General features: G+C 32.3%; 4 protein-coding genes across 4 annotated transcripts in view; 3 read left to right on the forward strand and 1 right to left on the reverse strand.

Annotated features, from left to right (window-relative positions):
• The first annotated feature begins 3738 nt into the window (after positions 1-3738).
• Positions 3739-7324, forward strand: LOC102601535 (histidine triad nucleotide-binding protein 3). The gene is made up of 6 exons (XM_006358288.2): positions 3739-3931; positions 4023-4069; positions 6127-6203; positions 6315-6381; positions 6885-6962; positions 7065-7324. Exons 1-6 carry the CDS (start codon positions 3824-3826, stop codon positions 7171-7173), a joined length of 486 nt encoding a protein of 161 aa, XP_006358350.1. The 5' UTR covers positions 3739-3823; the 3' UTR covers positions 7174-7324.
• A 989-nt stretch (positions 7325-8313) lies between these two features.
• Positions 8314-12157, forward strand: LOC102601869 (vesicle-associated protein 1-2-like). The gene is made up of 8 exons (XM_006358289.2): positions 8314-8509; positions 8582-8652; positions 8743-8824; positions 9883-9998; positions 10471-10626; positions 10724-10765; positions 11311-11388; positions 11798-12157. The coding sequence occupies exons 1-8, from the start codon at positions 8452-8454 to the stop codon at positions 11909-11911; spliced, it is 717 nt and encodes a 238-aa protein (XP_006358351.1). The 5' UTR covers positions 8314-8451; the 3' UTR covers positions 11912-12157.
• Positions 12158-13052: 895 nt separating this feature from the next.
• On the forward strand, positions 13053-16749 carry LOC102602207 (autophagy-related protein 8f). The gene is made up of 6 exons (XM_006358290.2): positions 13053-13203; positions 14252-14304; positions 14401-14456; positions 15180-15232; positions 15711-15829; positions 16405-16749. The coding sequence occupies exons 2-6, from the start codon at positions 14268-14270 to the stop codon at positions 16506-16508; spliced, it is 369 nt and encodes a 122-aa protein (XP_006358352.1). The 5' UTR covers positions 13053-13203; positions 14252-14267; the 3' UTR covers positions 16509-16749.
• Positions 16750-16887: 138 nt separating this feature from the next.
• Positions 16888-17836, reverse strand: part of LOC102602538 (uncharacterized) — a 4038-nt gene continuing 3089 nt past the window's right edge. Inside the window, exon 5 of the mRNA XM_006358291.2 lies at positions 16888-17242. Coding sequence (XP_006358353.1) covers positions 17099-17242 — 144 coding nt within the window. The 3' untranslated portion in view covers positions 16888-17098. The remainder of the gene's footprint in view (positions 17243-17836) is intronic.

The following is a 17836-nucleotide window of genomic DNA, read 5'->3' on the forward strand; positions in this document are numbered from 1 at the left end:
TTCCCGAGAATCAATGGCATAAAGATTTGAAATTTAGTGAATAATGAGTCTTTTTTTTTACAAATCCACTTAAATATTAGATTCTCAGAGGATCGGTGGTGCAAAATCCGAAACTAAGGTAAAAACAAATATTATCCACTTAAATGCTTGGTTTTTATCGATGGTAAGATACTTATAGAGACCAATATTTTGATAATCCAGAAATTATTGAAAATTAGTGATGCAATTATCAGTATTTTTGTTTGTGTGTCAGGATTCAAACACGTGACACACTTTTTTTTTATAGTCGAGAAATCTAGTTTGAGCATCAGTCGCGTAAAGTTTGAAATTCGATAAATAACAAATTCGTTTTTTATCCTTCTTTACTTGAACATTATTGTAAATGTTATATGTTGCAAGATTTGAATATGTGACATGCTTTCTAGATATAACCAAGAAATTAAATCCAAGATCTGTGGAGTACATAAGTTAATTTGAAACTCGATAAATATTTTTATAGGCCGTAGGATTTAAACATGTAACATATGTCTAATCCACACATCACAAGGTACGTTATTATCACTAGATTAAAACCTGGAGAGTCAACTTATATTAGAGTAATTGAGGATACTAGGTAAAAATAAAATAAAAAGAAATACTAGGAATTGTCCTTGAAGAAGGATATTTTTATTTACACCTCGTATTTTTAATCTTTATTCTTATTTTTTTAACATAAGTTGTTTGATACTCCTTATAGTTAATTACTTATATTATTTTCTACCAAAAAGAAGTACTATTTTCCAATTTGTTCTCAACTAAATATTGAATAATCATTATTTCTATTGTCGTATTTTTAAATTACAAAAATGAGTACACACAGGATAATAGTCACACTAATATAAGACCCGTACATTTAGGACGAACTATAATTTAAATTTAGCTACATTCTAAAATTATAAATAAAGACGTCAATTGCCTAATCTGAAAATGATGTATGTAATTTAATAATAAAACCTTGAGAATAGAACAACTATTTTTTTAAAAAAAATAATATACAAGAATAGTGTAAATAATTAAAATTCGTTAATTAAGTAGTAAACTATTACATGTTGTCTACAATAAACTAATGTCTAATAGGAATCATAACATATACTAATTGATATTTTTTTTTCCATTTTTTCACCATTCTGATACTTATTTTAAAGTCTAACCCAATAAATTTGGATTTATGGTGATATAATGAATTAACATGAAAAATTCAATCAATCATTGACAATTATAATGTATACTTAACAAAATGGACGTAATTTCAAATGTACGAGTATTTGCATAAAATCATATTAATTTAGCATGATTAAATTGTAAATTAAGGTTAAAATTAAATACATATTATTGAATATTACTTTAGTGATATATATATTTGTGAAAACACATATAATATAGTACAAATATTACGAGTAAATTTTTTATTATAATTTCCTTGATTTTAAATTTTACTAGTTGAAATTTTATTTTGAAACTCAAATAATTGTGATATAATTTGACAGGCCTTTAAATCACATGATGTGAAATAGGACAAAGTTTAAGGGGGTCCTAGTGAAATTTCGAGGAAATTTCCTTTTTAAACTTCTATAGAAATTTTGGTTCGGAATTTTGTGAAAATTATGATAAACAAAGTGATGGCAACACGTGGCACTGCTAAAACAAAATCTGACAGAATGTGCACAAATATGTGATGGATATATTCATACACCAAATTTAATCTTCCGCGACCGATTCAAAATTTTCAATAAAACATTATTATTAAATATTAAATTTGATGGTGGATTCAGAATTTTTAATAAAACGTTATTTTTTCAACAAAAATGTTGATTATTTGACAAAAAAATATGAATTTTCAACAAAAAAAGGTTCGTAAAAAAAAAATCTTTGCATCCCTAACTCCACTCGTGATATTGTTCTACTTAATTTTAGCTAGCGTTTGATCATAGATTATAAAAAAGGGGTTAGATCAGATTTTGGGTTTTTAAGACTTTCACTTACAAAATTTCAAGTTTTTTTTCAAGTAAAATATGTATCAAAATATAACTTTAAATTCCAAAATCATAAGTTTACAAATTTTGATTTTTCAAAATTCGTTTCAACGATAAAATCTCATCCAAAAATCATTCTCACACTTCAATAAAGATAAATGTCATGTTTAATTCCATTAAGTCGAACATCCCATATATTAGAGTCAAAATATGAAATGTTGGTATTATTTTAATGAAAAAAGTACTGTTTTTTCAAGCTTTATTCTTATGGAAGAACATGTTTTTTAATGCCCATCTTCTTCTTGTAATATTTTTTTAGTTGGCAATTAAATAATTCACTTAGTTGGCCAAGCTTTTAAGTTTATTTTAGAATAAAGTAGCTCACTTAAAGCAATGATATATTAAGAAAGTGTGAAACTTGCAAGTCTCAATTAACTAAAGAGATTAAAAAGTTAGTTAAGTGCATGAAATGGATTAAAATTTGAGTAGTTGCCATTAAAAGTTGCTAAAAATCTTTTAATTGTGTTTTTAAATTAGAAAAAAATCTCCTCTATAAGTTTGTTGGACCAAAAAGGAATAAATGAACTTTATGATTTGGAAGGTTTTGTAGTCTTCTATGATCTTATGGCCAAACAAATCTATGTAAAGTAATAATGTAATTAAGAAGCAAAAGGATATACATAACTTAGAAGGCTTAATTTAATTATTTGCTAATCTTGTTCGTTTGCTTCTTACTTTTATTTTTTCCTTTTCCTTAATATATACTTTATTTCTTTTGGTTTTCTAATCCAACGTTTGGTACATTTAATGCTCAGTATTAAAGACGATTTCATATTTTGAGTTCGAACACAAAATTTCTGATTAAGGATGAAGAGTATTATGCTGATCTTTGATGATACAAATAATCATAAAGACTGCATTATTTTTGGAATTTGCCATAAGACAAGATTATTTGGAATAAGCCAATTACTGAAAATGACAATTTTTAAATATAATGTTTCTTATTAGTGGAATCATCGCACTTGACAAATCTATTGTGGAAAGGGAAAGCCAAAGTTTCAAAGGATAAAATAATATTGTCTTTCATTTTATTTTATTTGTTTCAATTTAGAAGATTTATAAATATAGAAATTTCAAATTAAAAGATGTGTATTTAATGCTATAATGTATCAAATTATTATTTGAATCATATATTTTAAATATGTCATATAAGATATCAAAATAATGAAAAAAATTGAAATAAAAAGTTGTTTACTTGATAATTTTTCAGGTCACCTACCGTGTTCAATTGTTATGAAACTTTGATAAAATTTGCACGTATTGTTCAATTATTTACTAGTCCTGACGAATTGATAAGACTTTATATTATCTTTATTCTATTTTTCATGTTCAACTGATGATGAATCTTATAGATTGACAGACACCTTTGCATCATAATATTCAACAAGTTATGTCATGCGCTCTTAAAAAACATATGTTCACATAACATCGATTTCTAAGAAAAAAATTAAAGACTAACACGTTTGAAAAACAAAAAGTAAATACCAATCTATTTGAAGGATAAATCGTACAATTAAATGACATGAAAATATCTTATTTCTGAAAATCTTCCTATCCTATGGACAGACAAACTTGGGCCGGCCCAATCACAATATGTGGGTCGGGTCCAGTTTACAGAGATAGGCTGGTTCGAATCTTGTTTATTCTGAGTCGGGTCGGTGGATAAACTCCGAGCCCAATTAGCAAAGTTCGGTACTGAGCACGTCAATGGCGATAGCTCAAAAAATGAAGAACAAATTAACAATGGTGATATGATCCGAACAGTGACGGAGGTCGGAAGAATGACCGGAGGAGCTTTATCGGAATGTATATTTTGCCAAATTGCTACCTCTTCAACTTCAACCACTCTCCTTCACTCCGTCAGATCTCTTCTCTCTTTTTTGTTCCGATCACAATCAGTCCACATGCGTGAAGTAATTTGATGATTTTTTGGTTAAATTGATTTTGCAGGATGATAAAGTTGTTGCATTTCGAGACATTAATCCCTCTGCCTTCAGGTTGTTCAAATTTTCATCAGTTTTTCATTGTTTCCTTTTGTTTTGACTTTACTGAATTTAGTATTTAGTTCAAGAGTGAATGATCAAAAATATGCTTAAAGTATCCTGGTTTTCTGAGTTTCATACTTTAACTATTAGGCCTGCTAGTTTCCTGGTAAACTATTATCAAATGCTTATTGAAACACACATCAACTATCAATTTCCTTTTCCTACATGAACGGTGGTGATTTTTCAGCTAGTGAAAGGAAACAACTGATAGCTGAGATATATTTTTGATAAATAGTTGATGATAGTTCAAGTAGGAAGAAAAGAACAATTGATAGATGAGGTGTATTTTGATAAATAGTTGATGATAGTTCAGTTAGGAAAAGTGAACATTGCATAGTTCAGGTGCAAACCTCGATAAAACATGATCTTCGGGTGTGTTTCTGACCATTTAAGTCTTAATTCAATGAATCAATCTCAAACTAGTTGATGGCGGACTTAAAATTAATATGACTAACTCTCAGCTGACCATTTGGACCTTACTATGGCGTGGGAATCTCACAGTCAGGTCGCAGCATGGTAGTTGATTTCTTCTCATATGTCCAGTCCATGATAGACAGAGTTACTGGATACATGTGTTGGTGGGAGGTATCAAGTATTCTGTGGAATTAGTCGAGGTGTCACAAACTGGTCCGGAAAAATGGTTATAAAAATAAAATTAGGAGTTTTGTAGATAATCATTCAACTTGTTGTAAATTGTGATTCATTTTCTGGTGTTTTTTAGTTAATTGAGTAGCACAAGTGCTTTCCTGTGCACTACATTTTGTATGTTTTGGCTTAGTTGTTCATAGATTCGGTGAAATCATGTTTGCTAAGAACCTGTTGAGTTTCATTCATATTGAATTATATTGGTGGAGGGACACAGATACTTATTTCCTCGATTTGTAGTTCATAGATACTCTACAAGAGAATCATTTAGTGGTGGAATTTTTGCATAAATTGACATGTTAATGAATTCCCTTTTTCTTCCTCTTTATGGCAAACATAGGATATATAAATGTTAGCTAGTGCTAGGATGTAATGAAGAGCTATTTCCCAGCTTCAAGTCTTTGCCACTTTTAGCTTCACCCTTTGAAAACGTACAATTAGATATATCATTTAGCTGTACCGGAGTTCAATTTAGCAGGCTCAACTTACTTATCTCAAGTTGATAGAATGATTCTTTTGTAGTAAACTTTTACTTTCCTTGGTACTTGTATCAAGTCAAACTAAGTCATTAGAACGGGAGGGATGACTTATGGATCTTTTATGCCAAGCTAAGTCATTAGTAATGGAGGGAGGTCTAAGAGTGTGTTCAGTATGAAGAAAATGATTTCCAATTTCCCATGTTCAGTTGGTCAAATATTTTGAAAAACATAAACAAGCTCCTTAAAAATGAGGAAAATGGCCTCTCTAGTGAAATTAGGGAAAACAAGCTCTACTAGTGAGATTCGATATTGATCAGGTCCTCCCCACCCTCCAACACACCTCATCTTCACCCCTAGCCCCCCTAGTCCTCATCCTCACCATCCCACAGCTCTATCTCCCACCTCCACTTTTCATAGTATTTGTCTAAATTATATAAAATTGCTTTTAGGATATGCTTACCTACGGAACACAAGAAAATAAGGAAGAAACCCACTTATTTTTCAAGAAAACATTTTCCAGCGAACACACCCTAAGTCACTAGAAATGGAGGGAGGACTATGAATCTTGTACTTATCTTTAATGGTCATAAGGCTGGCCTTCTGTTTGGCTCGTTATTTTTGGTCAATGACTCAATCAAATATTTTTAACCATGAGAAAGAAAAACAATATGCAGATAGTTCTGTATAATCTTATATGTTCTCCATAATTTTTTAATACTTTCAGTCGGTATATTTATTTCTAGGCAACATAGTATTATGTCTTATCTAACATAGTACTTTGATATGCGATATCTGTCATCTAATTTTACTTCCGTTGCTGGCATAGAATGTGAATTTGCAAAATCCTTTGTAATGATCTCCTTTTAATACTCAAAATCTTGATAGGCATTACTTGGTAATTCCAAAACAGCACATTCCAACTGTGAAAAACCTTCAGCGAAGCTCAGACGACTTCTCCTTGGGTAAAGTATACTTATTGGATGCATTCTTATCACCTCATTTTCTTTTGGAATCCCGATACTGCCTTATTTCTCTGTATTCACACATCTAACTTGCAGCTTCTTTTCTTATAGTGAGTCACATGTTAGATGTGGGGAAGAGTCTGCTACATAGGGATGCACCTCAGTCAAAGCACTACAGGTATTGTCTTTTAAACACATATACAGAAAGAAGGACTTGCATCTTCATTAGCTCTACCGCATTCTATAATTTGTAGTATGTAGTAACATAACCACACCTAATACTCCTGAATTTTCTTTTCAATCACTTTGCAGAATAAATGCAGGGATCTAAAGCAATGTTAATTCAATAATTTAACGAACTTGTTTTGCAATTCTAGCTTTCTGCTTTATTTTCTGGCACTTGTATTGAATTAAGGGACAATGAAGGAATACTTTTTACAATCTTAGCCGCTAGTTATAAGTACTGATTCGAGGCTACAACTAGAGAAGACAGCTGCAATGATGTAGTTAGTTTCTCTAGCTTACAAGTCATTACCAATACTCCTGCATATTTTGAAATATTCTCACACATTTCGGAATTTTAAGAATCTTAGTGTTACTTCATATTTTAGGATTCTTAACATAAAAACTTACACTTGGGGAGTAGGAATCCTTTTCACAACTATTTTTCCATGTTCTTAGATTTGGTTTCCATCAGCCTCCATTCAACAGTGTTGATCACCTCCACCTCCACTGCTTCGCACTTCCTTATACTCCAAGGTAACCTTTTCTCTTGATACTCTAGAATATTACCTTTTTGAAAGCTTTGAATTTCTTGGAAGTGTTGTATATTCCCTTCTTCTAATTTTTGACATTGAACAGCTGGAGGTTTATGAAATACTTATCATTGGGGCCACTTGGTGGATTTATTGAAGTTGAAAAGCTATTGGAGAGAATAAATCCACAAATTATTCATCCCTCATCAATGTAATTGTTTGTGAATTTGAGGTTTCTAATTTTAAAAAAATGGCAAAAGTGTAAGTAATCTGCTGATTGTTATTCATATATACTGTGTAAAATCTGGATTTTCCGTCATTAACCTTTTTATTGATCATGTTATGGAGCCTTATTATTCAATCTTATTTCTTGATTGAAAATTCAATATTGGATGTGAGAATTTCCTGAAGTCCTCATTTGTTTTCTTTCATGCTTTGTATCTGAATTGTTGTCAAAACAATAGTCTCCACTGGGCATGAAAAAATGCGCATCTGCATAACTTCTGTCCTCTTGCACCCGGGGTGTGGGTTAGTGGTCAGTGAAGTGGGTTGAGAATCATGAGGTCTCTGGATCAAATTCCAATAGAGACAAAAAGACTTGGTGATTTTTCTCATTTGTCATAGCCTACGTGGTACTTGGTGGTGGGAGTTGATAGGTATTCCGTAGAATTGGTCAAACAGACTCAAGCATCATGTTTATCGATGGATTAACATACACAAACTCACAAAGAATGTTTAAAAGCTTGAATTCCTTTTTTGCGACTTCTAAGCACCAAAATAGAAAACTACATTCATGAAAATACAATAACTACTGCTCACCAATCTTGTGAGGCCTAATCTGGCCAAGTTTTTTTGGCGATAATATTTATTGCAACACAAATATTTAGCGATAATTATGTCAATATTATTGTATTTAGAATCGTTAAAACATTAACAACATTTATTTAGAGTTTTGATTATAACTAACCGTATTATATAATTGTCGTATGCCAAATAAAATTGACAAATGAAAGTGAATTTATCACCAAGACTGCACGACCCTATTCAGTGCATAAAAGATTTACACTACCAAATTATTAGTTAATAGAATTATAAATAGTTTTTCAAAATAATAAAAAGGAATCCAGAAAAAATGACTTCTATAATGGGTGCTGCATTACACATTTGACACAACCTCAATTTACCTGAGGTTATATGATTAGATACAAATTTAAACTTATCACTAAATTTCACTTAAATACCTGAAATTAAATTGTATGTTGATCGAACACTTAAGCACGTAATAAAGTATTTTTATTAAATATTTTCAATTGAAATTCATTTTTTTTTTATAATTTGCCATTTTAGAGATAGAAAGAGAAGACTGAGAGTTATACGGATCACCCCGAAATTATATTGTAATTAATCAGTAAAGGAAGAACAAAAGCAATACCAATTTTTTTCATTTTTACTGATTCACTTTCTCAAGAAAAGAAAAAAAGAGAAAAAGAGAAATGAGCAGTGCAGAAACAGAGCTTCTCACCGTCGATCCTCTTGAGCTCAAATTCGCATGTAATTTTTTTTTATCCTTCTTCATCTTCTCTGTTTTTCCCCATCTTTTTTACAATTTTTTTTTTTTTACAGTTGAGCTGAAGAAACAGATATCTTGTTCCCTTCAATTATCAAATAAAACTGAAAATCATGTCGCATTCAAGGTGCATTTTTCGTTCCTAATTTTGTCTTTATGATTTTTGAATTTTTGTTTCCATTTTTTTAAAAATAAATTGTGATATTTTGTTTTTCAGGTTAAAACGACGAATCCGAAAAAGTACTGTGTTCGTCCGAATACAGGCATTGTTTCGCCTCGATCCACTTGTGATGTCATCGGTATTCACAATATTATTTTTGTGTTATGTGATATTATTTCTTATTAGTTCATTTCGAAAAGAATGATGTATTCTTATATTTGAAAATAATTTAACTATAAAGTGGTTTTAATATGCGGGATAAACATGTGTTTGGTTTACGTTTTAAGTTTATCATGGGATCGCCAATCTTGAATATCCCATCTTATCCCCACATGTGAGGTGAGATTCAAAGATTATATTTTTGGGCTGCGTAACAAATAACCCCTAACTTTTTATTTATTTATTTGTTAATAACATGTTTTTATTGTTGTAGAAATCTTTTCAAAAGTCTTTTTTTTTTTACTTAAAAATCGTGTTCAGTCAAACTATGACGTAAGAATTGGAGAGTATTTGATATTTTGATTGGTATATTTTTGTCCTTGTCCTTTTACCCACATTTATGCTCCAGGGATGAAAAACATTATAGTAGTATTTTAGGTATATTTAACTTATGAGTCAAAATGTTCCCTTTTTTCTTATACTCTATATCCAGTTAGTCGTTAGACAATGTCAAATGAATTAGGATGGAGGGAGTATTGGAATAATATCGTGCTCGGTCTAGATATATACTAGTATAGTAAGTAGAAAGATAGGTGAAAGAACAAGAAAAGGAAGTCATTTATGGTAGTGATTCTTCTCATTTGTCCAAGTCTTGGTAAGGACACAATTACTCGATACCTATACTGGTGAGAGGTAGTAGGTATCCATTGGAATTAGTCGAGGCGTGTGCAGCTGGTATGGACACCATGACTAAAAACAAAGTAAAAAAAGAAGAAAATTCAAATCCGACAAAAAACTGTTTCTTATGCCTCAATCCCAAGTAAGTTGGATTGATGTATATGAATCCATACTGTCCATGTTGCTCCGTATAAGCTCATCATGCACCTTAAAAGTTAACTTCAACTTGTACTTCATCGGATATTGAGATATTATTATAAGTATCCGTCCTGTCCGGTCCTATTCAGCATCACATTATTTCTCAGTGCCAGATTTTCGTTTATTGGTTGGTCGTTGATATTAGTTTACATCTTCTTGTAGTAACAATGCAAGCACAGAAGGAGGCCCCTGCTGACATGCAATGCAAGGACAAGTTTCTACTTCAGAGTGTCGTTGCAAGTGCTGTTACCAATCCAAAAGACATCACCCAAGAAATGGTAATCATACAAATGATTGCGTCTTTTTCTCTTCGTTTTCTAATGCCGAGTCTGTGAAGACAAGAAAAATGTACCTTTATTATCACATTGAGTAATGGTCAAAAACACATCTGAACTATCACTACCAGTTGTTCCATTTTCCTACCTGAACTTTAAAACACACCTCGAAGTTGATTAAGCCAACTATCATTTGTTTCATTTTTCTACCTGAACTATCACCATACTCAATTAGGTGTGTTTTAATAAATGGTGATAGTTCAGGTAGGAAAAGGGAACAGTTGATTGTTGAGGTGTGGAACTCACGAAAAAGTGATAGTTCAGATGTGTTTCTAACCATTATCTCTATCGTATTTAACTTACTCTATTGAAATGTTTGATTTTAGAAATGATTGCTAAAAGGGCAGATCATGTTTTAGTTTGTTGTTGTTACACAACCATTTAAGCGTAATGAAGTTTGTTGATCTCTTTGTAGTTCAATAAGGAGCCTGGGCGCGTTGTAGAAGAGTGCAAATTGAAAGTGATTTATCTCCCCCCTCCTCAACCACCATCCCCTGTGGCAGAAGGATCAGAAGAGGGTTCTTCACCGAGACAGTCCTTGACAGAGAATGACAATCAAAATGGTTCTGAGGTTGTTTACTAAATCGTTTAATTCTTATTTATCGCCTTTAATTATTTTTTCAGTCTTACTCTTAATGAAACTTGATTATTCATGAATGTCATTGCAGCTCACAAGAACATTTCTTGAAACTCATGACAAATCTACAGAGGTGAAATTTCTACTACAATTCCTATATTGTTCCTCACATTTACTTCCCATTTAAGGCAATAACATATGTGTATATCGTAGTTTCTTTCGTATGAATGTCAAGTTTTGTATACGTTCTATATCTGTGTTATCTATGGATGTTACTATTTGCCAATGTTCACATGCGATAAGCTAGTGTAGATTGACATGCACATATACTACATATCTTCCATGTTTCTAATGCTTGTTATTGTGAGTTATAAGTTATGAGTTCTGATCCCCACAGCTTACTTTCCGATATATAGTCTGAGTGTTGCGTTATACATTTCTCTCCTCATTCTCTTAGTGGTCGTTTGGTTCGCAGACTAAGTTATTCGGGGACTAATGAAAAAGTGATGGCATTTTCCAAGTCATCAAACAAGTTGGGGCTTTTTCGCATAATGCATTTTCAGTGCTGCTCTTAAATCATCGAACTTAGGATGTTTGCAGCTAATGATTTTATAAATATGCTTGGAAGGAGATACAGTTTTTTCGGTCAACATGGCTAACGTAGACGTGTTATTTCAGGCAAAGCCTGTTATTTACAGATTGACGGAGGAGAAAGCTGGTGCTCTACATCAGAGCAACAGACTTCGTCAAGAATTGGTATGGAGTTACATTACTTTCTTCGATTGATTCTCGTGTTTTTAGAACTCCAATACTTGTATTGTGAGGATTCATTGTTAATTTACTAAACGTCTGAACCTACTACAACTCCTATATCCGGCCTTGCGACTGGAAAATGTGAGCAAGCTCACACAAACAGAATTGTCAGCTGAACATGTGTAGAAAGACAAATAGTCTGCTCTGTAACTTTTGCATTATGAGTGGTTATATCTTTTATATCTTATGTTGCTCGGACTCTCCAAAAAAATGTTGTCGCCCTTGTGTCAGATCCTCCAAAACTCTACTACTTTTGAAGGATTCGACATGCACCAATCAACATTTTTGAAGAGTCTGAATAACATAGCTTTTAGTTATGTACAATGGCTTACTTCTGAAACACTATCTGTAGGAAATTATGAGGCGCGATATCAGCAAAAGCCGCAGTGGTGGTGTTTCGTTCAAGTTTGTCATCGTCGTTGGCTTGATTGGTGTAGTTTTGGGCTACATTCTCAAAAGTTCATAAGCAATCACTATATATTCCATCAAAATGTTTGTTTCTCAACCTCAGAGAAGCATTGAGGAGAAAAAGAAAGAGGCTAGCCAAATGATGATTTTACTTAGTTTAGCTGCATTTCCTTAGTAGGAAAAAAAGTTGTCTAGCTGGTCTTTTATTTGCCTGCAATCTCTCTGTAAAAGTGTCTAATTAGCTCTAAAAGAAGTTGCAACAACTTTAGTAACCAAGGATTATGGATGATAATTCTAGCTTGAATTTTTTTCACAATAACTTTGTATCTTCTCTTTTTTTTCCTCATTCGATTCCCACCCACATTGGAGTCCGATCAAGTCTGAATTCACACCGAGAAGTTTCGATAAAACACTCTTTAACAGGCGAATAACTTTGTATATACTAGATAAGATCTTTAGTCCAATTTTTCAGCTTTGGTAGATAGAGTTATTTGATAACTAGTTATAAGAGTAAATGTAGCTAGTTTTGATAAGTAAAGAATAAATATGGTTCTAAAGTATAATCAAAAAGGTATATTTGTTGGAAAAAAAGCATATTATATAAATAAAAATAATATAATAATAAAGGAACAAATATAATACTTTTGAGTACTTTTTCAAAATTCAAAAGGTGGTGTAATGATTCAAAACACTAAAGATGAAAGACTTTCAAACAGGTATTAAGGTATATTCTCGTTTATTCTAACTATATATATATATATATGGCAACACTCTATGAGAACATTTCTTGTAAAGAAGCTTTATCATGTAAGTTTGAACCGTTTAATAATTATCGTATTTAAATCAATTTATATAATTAATTTTATGAAAAAATGTTATTTTTCTACAAACATAAATATCGAGATAATCTTATTTATCAATTAAGATTTGAACAAATAAAACGAAATCACAAAAATATCGAGAATATCTTATCTATTAATTAAGATTTGAACAAATAAAACGAAATCACAGGATAGCTTTGTATATTTACAAAATTTTCCCTAAAATATAATCCATACAAATAAAGATTGTTTGACTTTTATCCTTCATTCTTGAAGCTCACGTATGCTCATATCTCTAAGCAACCACACCCAAGTTTTTTTCCCAATATTTTATATAAAATAATTACTTTAAAAGAATTTAGATAATGATAAAAAATTAGGCTACGTACGTTATTTATACAGAGTCCAAAAAACAAAGCAAAAGCCAAAAGTTTTATTAATCATTCAATTCAATCAAACCTACTACTATAATCTTCCCATCTTTTTTCCCTTTGCTTGTTCAATCATTCTCTACAAAAAGCAGAAGAAGGTATAATCATTATTCCCTTATGATTGCTTTTTTATTTAATTTTTAATTTTTTTTTTGTTTAGTGTGGTATAGAACTGATTTGGGGGTTTTGAGGTCAAAATTGATTGAGTTGAGTTCAAGATTCTTGCTTTATCAATTGGGTGTTTGTTTTTCTTCCTATTTGAGTTAATTTATTGTGTTATTTACTTTCTGGGGTTGTTTAATTTTTCTTTTGAAGTTTTTGATTTCTGTTTACTAAAGAAAATATGGGGTTGTAGTTTTTTTTTTTTTAAGGAATTGGATTATTTGGTATTGGGTATTTCAGTTTAACATAAAGATTTATGCTTTTTTGTTTTTTGTTTTTAGGCCAGGAGAATTAGGATTTGATGGTGTTATTAGCTTTATATCAGTTAAATCTTTTGTTAAGTTTTTAGGATCTGTTAATCTTTAGTTGTTGTTTTTTAACTTATTTAGTAGCATTAGATAGTATTCGCATAGTATCTTATTCTTCGATTTTTTGCTTGCTTTCAATTCTGCTTTGATTTGACTTCTTATGAGTTGAGGGTCTATCGAAACAACCACTTTACCTTACAAGGGTAGGGATAAGGTGTGCGTACATTATATCCTCACTATGCCAGACCCCACTTGTGGGATTACACGAGATATGCTGATCTTTAATTGTTGTTCTTTTCCCTTTTTAGTAGCCTTAGATAGTATTCGCATAGTATTGCATTCTTCAATTTTTTGCTTTGTTCATTTTGCTTGCAATTTTGCTTTGATTTCACTTCTTTTGAACCGAGGGTCTATTGTGAACAACCACTTTACCTTACAAAGATAGGGATAAGGTGTGAGTACATTCTATCCTCGTCAGACCCCACTTGTGGGATTACCCTAGATATGTTATTGTTGTTGTTGTAGTAATCTTTAATTGTTGTTTTGCAGGGAAATATAGGTTGTAGTGTTTTGTTCTTTTTTTTGGTTCGTTGAACTGTTGAAGAAATCGGCTTTATTTTGTAATGGCATGTCAGTTTAACGTACATTTTTTTGCTTTTTTGATGATTGAATTCAGGCAGATATATATAAATATGGCAAAGAGTTCGTTCAAGCAAGAACATGATCTTGGTTTGTATTGAACTTTTGTTTTGTGAATTTTTGCATAATGCTCTGTGATTAGGGTCATTATTGTTTTTTTACTCTGTTGTTTTGTACGTTTTGCAGAGAAGAGACGCGCTGAAGCTTCTAGGATTAGGGAAAAATACACAGATAGGATTCCGGTGAGAATTAAGTTTTCATTGGAAATTTTCGTTGCATTATACAAATTTTGTTTTTTTGGTTGTTGGTCACTTGGTTGGTTCTATTTGAATGTAATTACTTATGTGCTGTTTATGCTTGGTACATAATTATATGGAGTTCGAGTAAATTGGCAATCTGTGTTGCTATGAATCTCCGAAAATGTTGCTACACAGTGTCTGGTACTCTGAAAATGCACTACTTTTGGAGGATCGCACCCCGTGACATTTTTGAAGAGTCCTAGCAACATAGCTTGCAACTCTGTGTTATTCAACGTTATCTGATATAAACATAGATAAGATAGGTCTACTGGTGGTAATAATGTTAACATTTGCACGTCGCGTCAGGACTTAAATTGAAATCTAAGTCAGCAATCCGGTCACTCATTTGCTGATGCCAAACTGTATTTTGAATCAGAAAGGAGTAAATACACATTGAGCAAAATACATGATCACCATTGTTAAGAAACATGATTGCAAAATACAGGATCATCATTGTTAAGAAATACGATGCATTGCAAAATACATGATCATCATTGGTAATCTTTTTGTCTTGAGTAAAACAGGATTTTGCTTCTCATGTTTAGTGGATTAACCAATTTGGATCAGTGTTGCTGCTTTAGTATTTTATTCTCTTCGAGTGTCTTGTGGGCTGAAGTCTCCTATATTCTCCGCAGTTTCTGTTGACTCCGTTTATATGATGTGCAGGTAATAGTTGAAAAGGCTGAAAGGAGTGATATACCCAACATTGACAAGAAAAAGTAAGCACTCATCAATGTTTTTCTCATTATAATCAATTTAAAGATTCTATACGCTACATCGTGCTGTAAATCTTTGTGTTCCTATTTCGTTTGTTAGAACATGCCATTTTCATGAGTATATATAATCACTTCCTCCTTGGCAAATGATGTTTTCCAAAACTTGAGTTACCTTCTCCTTGGCAAAGGTTCTTTAATATTTTTATCATAGCGTTTACTCTAGAATTTCTTTCAAATCATTTTCCGAAAAATTATTTTCTTGAGTAGAGTGTCTGTCAAAAACGACCTTTGTATCCCCACAAAGGTAGGGATGAGGTATGTGTACGTGCATCCTCTCCAGACGTCACTTGTGGGAATTAGATATGTTGTTGTTAACTATTGTTGCCTTCACCACCGAACTAATACATAATATCTCGGTATCTTGTTTTGTAACTAGGAAAAAACCTTATTATTCATGTTTCCCCAATTGGCAAAATTGCAGGTATCTTGTCCCAGCTGACTTGACAGTTGGGCAGTTTGTGTATGTCATTCGCAAAAGGATTAAATTGAGTGCAGAAAAGGCAATTTTCATATTCGTCGACAATGTCCTACCACCAACAGGTGAGTGCTAATCTCCAAAATTATTAGTGCACCCGTGTTGAATCCTTTAAACATGCACTAGTTTGGGAGGCTTCAATATGCACCCCTCGGCATTTTTTGAAGAGTCTGAGCAACATAGATAACTAGTAGTATATCAGCAATTGCAAGTATTGAACTTTAGTATTTGAGATACTGGTGAAATATTTAGTAGGAGTTTGGACATAGATTTAGTTGATTTTTTTTAACAAAAAAAAGTATAAGAGTTTTTGAAATTAAAACTGAAAATGATATCTGGAAGTTTGAAAAGTTGGGAAAGAAAATTAAAAAAGTTTTTCAAGAAACTTGCCTTCAAGAACTGCCCAAAAATGTATTGCTTTTTTTTTTTCCAGGGAAAAGCTTTTATATGTTCAAACTTCGTTTTGAAGACTGAAAGAGTATTTCAATTGAAATAATGAGTTCTCGCTTATGAATCATCAGCTTTTAACTTCCAAAAGTATTTTTCGACTTTAACTTCAAATACTCTTTTCCCCAACTTCAACAAAATATTATCCAAACCCCTTTAGTCTAAATTGGGAAAGCTGATTCGTGTTTTGCAGGTGCAATCATGTCTTCCATCTATGACGAGAAGAAGGATGAAGACGGTTTCCTCTATGTTACCTACAGTGGAGAAAACACATTTGGGGACCTTAACTTAGTGTAGCTTTCATGGTATTGACATTGGGTCATTTGCTTAAAGCTCTCATTTTCATCGTCCATCGACAATGAAAATCACTTGCTGTTTCCATCTTATATAGGTTTAGTAAATAACAAGAAGTTGTGTATAGCTCATATCTATGTATAGTTCAAGAAAACAAGTATTAAAATCTTCTGGCAAGTGATTTTAATAAACAGTTGAATTTTTTCTGGAACAATTTCTTTAACTTAATGTATATACTGCATCATATGGTTTCGCTCCAAAAGTTGTTAGTTTATTCATTCTTCGCAAGGTCGCACTAAGACTAAGAACATCAATGGAGTACTCTTGCACCCCTCACTCACCAGCTACAGCTAGGAAAAGTAAGCAGTGAATCCGACCAACCTTTTGTGTGAAAATCTTGATAATCCAGCAAGGAAATGGTAAAATAGCCATAGCATTACAAATTTAATATCGATACAATTTCAAAACTCAAATCCAAAGAAACCTATCTATCAAGAAAATACAATCATGTGATAAACCTTAAAAAAATAAATCAAGTTGCTGGTTTTAAGGAGTTTCCTACTGGCACAGGCATTTCAAGGAATGGGGTCAATTTAAGCACCGCTGCAGTTGACGATAAAAGGTTTAACAAACTTGATGAATTCTGAAGTCCTCATCCCCAGTTTAAGATCAATCTCACCGCCTCCTAACCAGAAGAAGTCAGGGTTGAGTTTGGCAATTGCTTCATCCAAGATCACCTGGTAAATTTAGTAGTATGAGTTGCAGTTGCAGTGACAATACTAGTACCACAATATTTTCATAATATGGTTAGGAGCATATGTGTTTGCCCCACCCAAGAGTGTGGCCTAGTGGTCACGAAGTGGTTGAGAGCGATGACATCTCATATTCAAATCCAACGGAGACAAAAGACACTAGGTGTACATCTCCAATCCTTGGTGGAAAGAGTGACTTGATACTTATGTTGGTGGGAAGTAACGGGTACCCCATAGAGATAGTCGAGGTGCACACAAACTGATAGGGTAAATAACATTTTTAAGCCTAAGGGGTAAAAAAAGATGTTTGAATTAAATTTTGAATGTTTATATGGTAGAATCATGACTTTGAAAGAAATCATCAAGAGAACATGAACTCATCAAATCCACTTTTCAATTCATAGGTTTGCTTCTACCGATGAAAATCGTTTTCTTTAGTTGCTGACAATGTTTCAGTAGAACATTGATCTTCTGACCAAGTTTCACCGCACTTTTTTGAACCACAGTTCCCTAGGTACACTTTATATATTAACCTATGAAAAGGAGGGGGGGGGGGGGGCCTAGGAACCCTTTAAACAA

The sequence above is a fragment of the Solanum tuberosum genome, unplaced genomic scaffold (genome assembly GCF_000226075.1).
Source record: "Solanum tuberosum cultivar DM 1-3 516 R44 unplaced genomic scaffold, SolTub_3.0 scf00273, whole genome shotgun sequence".
NCBI classification, from domain to species: Eukaryota; Viridiplantae; Streptophyta; class Magnoliopsida; order Solanales; family Solanaceae; genus Solanum; species Solanum tuberosum.

What these genes read in the sequence shown, in the direction of transcription:
- LOC102601535 (XM_006358288.2), top strand. Translation starts at nt 3,824, where the DNA reads ATGATCCGAACAGTGACGGAGGTCGGAAGAATGACCGGAGGAGCTTTA. An exon ending in CTCAGACGACTTCTCCTTGG is followed by an intron (nt 6,204 to 6,314) that starts GTAAAGTATACT and finishes CTTTTCTTATAG; the next exon opens with TGAGTCACATGTTAGATGTG. An exon ending in GCACTTCCTTATACTCCAAG is followed by an intron (nt 6,963 to 7,064) that starts GTAACCTTTTCT and finishes GACATTGAACAG; the next exon opens with CTGGAGGTTTATGAAATACT.
- LOC102602207 (XM_006358290.2), top strand. Translation starts at nt 14,268, where the DNA reads ATGGCAAAGAGTTCGTTCAAGCAAGAACATGATCTTG. An exon ending in CAAGCAAGAACATGATCTTG is followed by an intron (nt 14,305 to 14,400) that starts GTTTGTATTGAA and finishes TACGTTTTGCAG; the next exon opens with AGAAGAGACGCGCTGAAGCT. An exon ending in CAATGTCCTACCACCAACAG is followed by an intron (nt 15,830 to 16,404) that starts GTGAGTGCTAAT and finishes CGTGTTTTGCAG; the next exon opens with GTGCAATCATGTCTTCCATC.
- LOC102601869 (XM_006358289.2), top strand. Translation starts at nt 8,452, where the DNA reads ATGAGCAGTGCAGAAACAGAGCTTCTCACCGTCGATCCTCTTGAGCTC. An exon ending in AAAATCATGTCGCATTCAAG is followed by an intron (nt 8,653 to 8,742) that starts GTGCATTTTTCG and finishes TTTGTTTTTCAG; the next exon opens with GTTAAAACGACGAATCCGAA. An exon ending in ACAATCAAAATGGTTCTGAG is followed by an intron (nt 10,627 to 10,723) that starts GTTGTTTACTAA and finishes ATGTCATTGCAG; the next exon opens with CTCACAAGAACATTTCTTGA.